Here is a 4938-nt window from a genome sequence, read left to right as displayed (position 1 = left end):
CTTGACAGAGGGGCCTCCTTATCTGAGTTCTTTGCATTCCTGGTCTTCTCTGGTATTTGTCTTTTTGCAAGAAGCTTTAAAGAATTTTTTTCTTCCTATGTCTTTTGCGCCATGGCAGAGGTTTCTTAAAATTCAACACATGATTCTACAAACATGATACATTCATTTTTGATACATTCATTTTTGATACATTCATTTTGTTAGCTCAAGTGATCTCTGGAAGATCTCTTATTTCAGTTCCCCCTTTTCTTAAAACATAGTAAATTCTTTTACTAGATTTTACTGTTATGACAGTTTTCTTTTAGCAGGATTCCATGAGTTCTAGAGAGTGAAGTTAGAATGGCCACACGTTGCAACATATTCTAATTCCACAAGAGTGTTAAAATAGACATTATTAGACTTATAGTAACTAATATTAATAAAACAATAATGGGGTGACACAGAGTGTTCATGATCCCCGTTGCAGTCGGTGACCATCCAAATAGTGCATCCCACCAGTTATGACTTCCGTCTTGTTTTATTCTTTGCAGGACTCTGTTTATTTCAGTTACATCATGATGGACTGTAACCAGAGTTCTCTGCCCATTCTTGTGAATCTCTTCTATAATTTTGATTAGATCTTGATGTTTCATTAATTGTTTTACCAGGGTTAAATTCATTCCAATAGGTGTGGGTGGTAATTCATTGTAGGTTGTGTAGTTTGATTTTATTAACTGGTGGGATACGACTGGTGCTGAGTATATAAAGTCACACCCAGTAATCTTGATGAAGTTGCAAATACAGAAATTGGAATGATTTTTACTAGAAAAGGGGACTTTGTTTTTATCAATTTCTATAACGTTACACACAGTTCTCAAACACACACAGCCATCGCCTATATATACTAGTATAGTTTGTTGGTTGGTGTCTGGGTGGATTTCAAAGTGGCAAATGCCCTGATCAGTGTCAAGGCATACATCTTGAGCACTAATCAGATTACTCTCACAAACAAATCCCTGCTGTTCTCGAGCAATGTAAGGCTCTAGGTTAATGGTTTGCCATTTCCCTTGGTTTTTCCAGGCCCATGCCCTGTGTTCTGAGGGGTATAATACTGACTTTTCATGACTCATCCCTAGAGCAACAATGGGGTGAATAGTGTGAACCGTGGCATTACGAATAGTGAGCACAAAGGCAGTAGCAGTGTTAGTGGTAGGATCATATATAAAATTTACCATGGTCCACCAAGACTGGAGGTCTCTCTCAAAGTCGGTAGCACTATCCCAGACAACTTTTCGTATTTCAGCTGGAAACACCCCTTCACTTCCTTCCCTTATGATTAAAGCAGCTGTTGACTGTATCCATAATTGCGCTTGTATACAGCTAAGGGCTAAAGATATGTTCTCTTGTGCTCCTTCTAATGCATCTACCAGTAAGCTATGGTCCTGATCTTCAAAGTCTCTCCATTTTGGCAGCACTTTTGAGACTTGCCACTGACTATTTCCTAGTGCTAATAGAGATGACTGTAAAGGCTGTTTTAATTTTGTCAGATCGCTAGTTGCTATAGCTAATTTATTCATTAATATTTCAGAGTCAATCCCATTCAAAACTCCCAACCCGGTCCCTAATATCCCAGTTAAATCCCTTCGCATTCTATCTCGGAGGTGTACTTGTTTTTGTAGCCACTTTGTCCATCCTTCGAAGGATGACCATAGGAAAGGGGAGCAGGCTGGCTGAACTGTCGAGATACTAGCTTGCATTAACAGTTCAACACGTTTAAGGGACCATTCTGGGTTAAATAACAGTTTTTGTTGACCCGTATTCCTTATAACATATGGCCCGATTTCATAAACTCTGGGTTCAAGATTGAATGGTATATTTTGTGTTTGCGCTTGAGTGCTGGAGCGGGTTGTAGTAGATTTGGCTATAGCACTTATTGTAAATTTGAAAGACAGCCCAATAGTGTCACGGGCCCAGAGGCAAACCACATCAACAGTTTGTCTTAATTTGAATTTGTACCAACAGTCTAATTTACTTGGATGATTGCAGATCTTCTGGCGCGTATTCACACTGATTTGGGTTACTTTATTGTGGGTAGTCCCATTAATCATCTGACACCCTATTTCAATTACTTCTCCTATGGTCCCTTGAAGTGACCACAACTTCTGTTTTTGCCACTCTTGTTGTGTATATATTTGGTTACTGTGCATGACCAGAGTTGTTAGATTTAAACCTTTTAAATCAGAAGACTTCCCCATGGATCCCGTGTATTGAGTAAAGGCTTGGGACCAAAGCCATTTAGCGTTGTTCTGACTAGGTTTACCTTCTAATTGTTGGAATACAGCTATGATTGTAAACAACATTTCAGGAAGAGTCCCCACCCACCATGATACATTCATTTTGTCCGAGTAAATTTTAGTTTCAGTTCACCATCACCCGGTATTATCTTCCAAGTGTCTTCCGGAGCTTTCTTAACCCGGCTGTGGTGAATCCACGTGTTTTGTTCTTTAATCTTGATTGCAGTGAAGGTAGTAAGGAGTACATGGTATGGTCCCTCCCACTGTGGTTCCAGGGCTTTCTCTGTAAGAGACTTAACATATACATAGTCTCCAGGTTGTACGTCATGTACCGGTGCGTCCAGCCCCGCACCCCGAGTTCTGGCCACATATTTCTCGATTGCTCTAAGTTGTTTATTTAGAGCGATCATATAGGAGGTTAGTGATACGTCCTGGGCAGACGTTCCCTTCTGCACCCCATATGGTCTCCCATAAAGCAATTCAAAGGGACTCAGTTTTTCTTTGGTCCTGGGTTTGGTTCGAATCCGCAGTAGTGCTAATAGGAGGGATTGAGGCCATGGCAAATTAGCCCCCTGTCCCAATCGTACAATTTGTTGTTTGATCAAATGATTCATTTTCTCTACTTGACCACTTGATTGTGGGTTATATGGGGTGTGAAATTCCCAGTCTATGCCCAAGTATTGGCTCACCTGTTGTACTAATTTTGCAATAAAATGTGATCCTCTATCTGAGGAGATTGTGGCTGGGACCCCGAATCGTGGTATGATTTCTTGTACCAATACCTTAGTTACTTCCCGAGCTTTAGAAGTCCTGGTGGGGAATGCTTCTGGCCATCCTGAAAAGGTATTTGTTAAGACCAGTAGAAACTTATACCCCCCTTTTCTTGGCAATTCCGTGAAATCAATCTGCCACTGTTGCCCCGGCCCCTGGCCTTTCCCAATCTGGCCAAGTTTTGGTTTGGGAATATTCTTGGGGTTTGTCTGGAGGCAAAGGTCACATTGTCGAGGCACTTGAGTGATAGTGGCTCGTAAATGTCTAGCTATGATCCTTTCATTCAGATATTTATACAGAGCATCAATTCCCCAATGTGTTTTCCGGTGCTCCTCCCTTACTAGGGACCATAATAAATAGGAGGGTATGACTAACTTTCCTTCTATGGTGGCCCATCCCTCTGGGTTATAATCCCCTTTTTGCTCTTGAATCAATTTTGTGTCCAATTTATTGTATTTTGGCTTACCTTCAAGGGAAATTTGCCCATCTGGAATCAGGGTTGCCTCATTTATTATTTTAATTTTTGCTGCTTCTTTTGCTTTCCTATCTGCCAGCTCGTTTCCTCTTCTAATTCTGAGTTTATCCTCTGATGTGCTTTAATGTGCATAATCGCTACTTTCTCTGGCAACTGAACTGCTTCCAGAAGTTGCAGTATTTCAGGTGCATGTTTAATGTTTTTCCCTTGAGAGCTCAGCAGTCCTCTCTCTTTCCAGATGGCTCCATGAGCGTGCACTACTCCAAATGCATACTTTGAGTCCGTATATATATTTATCTCTTTCCCTTTTGCCAATTCTAAGGCCCAAGTTAGAGCGACTATCTCAGCATTTTGTGCAGAGGTATTCGTTGGCAGGGGTCCAGATTCTATTACCTCTTTGCAGGTAGTTACTGCGTACCTGGCGTGCCGTTTTCCACTGATGACATAACTGCTTCCATCAGTAAAACAGACTTCTGCATTCTCAAGAGGGGTGTCCTTCAGGTCAGGGCGGCTGGAATAGGTGGCCTCGATGGTCTCTAGGCAGTCATGTTCCACTGGTTCTCCTTAGTTTCCACTGAGGAAGGAGGCTGGATTGACAGTGTTAGTCACCACTATCTCTACATCATCTTGCTCTATCATAATAGCTTGGTATTTCAGGAATCGTTGTGGGGAAAGCCAGTGCCCACCTTTCACCTCTAGTACTGCAGACACCATGTGGGACACTAGCACAGTCATTTTCTGGCCCAGGGTGAATTTACGTGCTTCTTGGATGTTCATTATGACTGCTGCCACAGCCCTGAGGCACCCAGGCCACCCTTTAGCGGCTGTGTCTAATTGCTTAGAGAAATAAGCAACTGCTCTCTGGTATGGGCCGAGGTCCTGTGCTAATTTTCCCAAGGCAATTCCTTGCTTCTTATGGGAGAACAAAAGGAAAGGCTTACTCATGTCTGGCAATCCCAGAGCTGGAGCTGACATGAGGGCTTTTTTCAGTTGGTTGAAAGCCTGCGTAGCTTCCTTTGTCCATTGGATGTCCCTGCTTTCGGTTGCAATTAATTCATATAAGGGCTTCACAAACAGTCCATAATTATAGATCCATAATCTGCACCACCCCGTCATCCCCAGGAAAGTTCATAATTCCTTTACAGTTTGAGGTTTTGGGGTTTGACATATTGCTTCCTTCCGGCTTTGGCCCAGGCTACGTTGTCCAGCACTGACTTCGTAACCCAGATAAATTACTTTCTGTTTGACTACTTGGGCCTTTTTCTTTGATACCCGGTACCCTTGGAGCCCCAGAAAGTTCAAGAGGCTTACCGTCCAGGCCACGCATGCTTCCTTTGTTCGTGTGGCTTTCAGGATGTCATCTACGTACTGTAGCAGCTTCCCTTCCTCGGGAGGGGCTTTCCAGGTCTCTAATTCCAT

At 42.5% G+C, this 4938-nt stretch overlaps 1 protein-coding gene across 1 annotated transcript; it reads right to left on the bottom strand.

The window, feature by feature from the left end:
• Window positions 1-362: 362 nt before the first annotated feature.
• On the bottom strand, window positions 363-4938 carry LOC146763188 (uncharacterized). The gene is made up of 4 exons (XM_085571156.1): window positions 4831-4938; window positions 4206-4431; window positions 3938-4082; window positions 363-1908 (listed from the first exon to the last, which is right to left on the bottom strand). Exons 1-4 carry the CDS (start codon window positions 4936-4938, stop codon window positions 363-365), a joined length of 2025 nt encoding a protein of 674 aa, XP_085427282.1.

This window comes from Lonchura striata, chromosome W (assembly GCF_050655825.1).
Source record: "Lonchura striata isolate lonStrDom1 chromosome W, ASM5065582v1, whole genome shotgun sequence".
Classification (NCBI taxonomy): domain Eukaryota; kingdom Metazoa; phylum Chordata; class Aves; order Passeriformes; family Estrildidae; genus Lonchura; species Lonchura striata.
The sequence above is the reverse complement of the archived record's forward strand: the minus strand, read 5'-3'. Positions and strand labels throughout refer to the sequence as shown.

Coding starts and splice junctions, on each gene's coding strand:
- LOC146763188 (XM_085571156.1), bottom strand. CDS start 4,938: ATGGAATTAGAGACCTGGAAAGCCCCTCCCGAGGAAGGGAAGCTGCTA. Junction 4,432..4,830: donor AAGCATGCGTGGCCTGGACG/GTAAGCCTCTTG, acceptor TTCTCCCATAAG/AAGCAAGGAATTGCCTTGGG. Junction 4,083..4,205: donor TGCAGTACTAGAGGTGAAAG/GTGGGCACTGGC, acceptor GTGGAAACTAAG/GAGAACCAGTGGAACATGAC.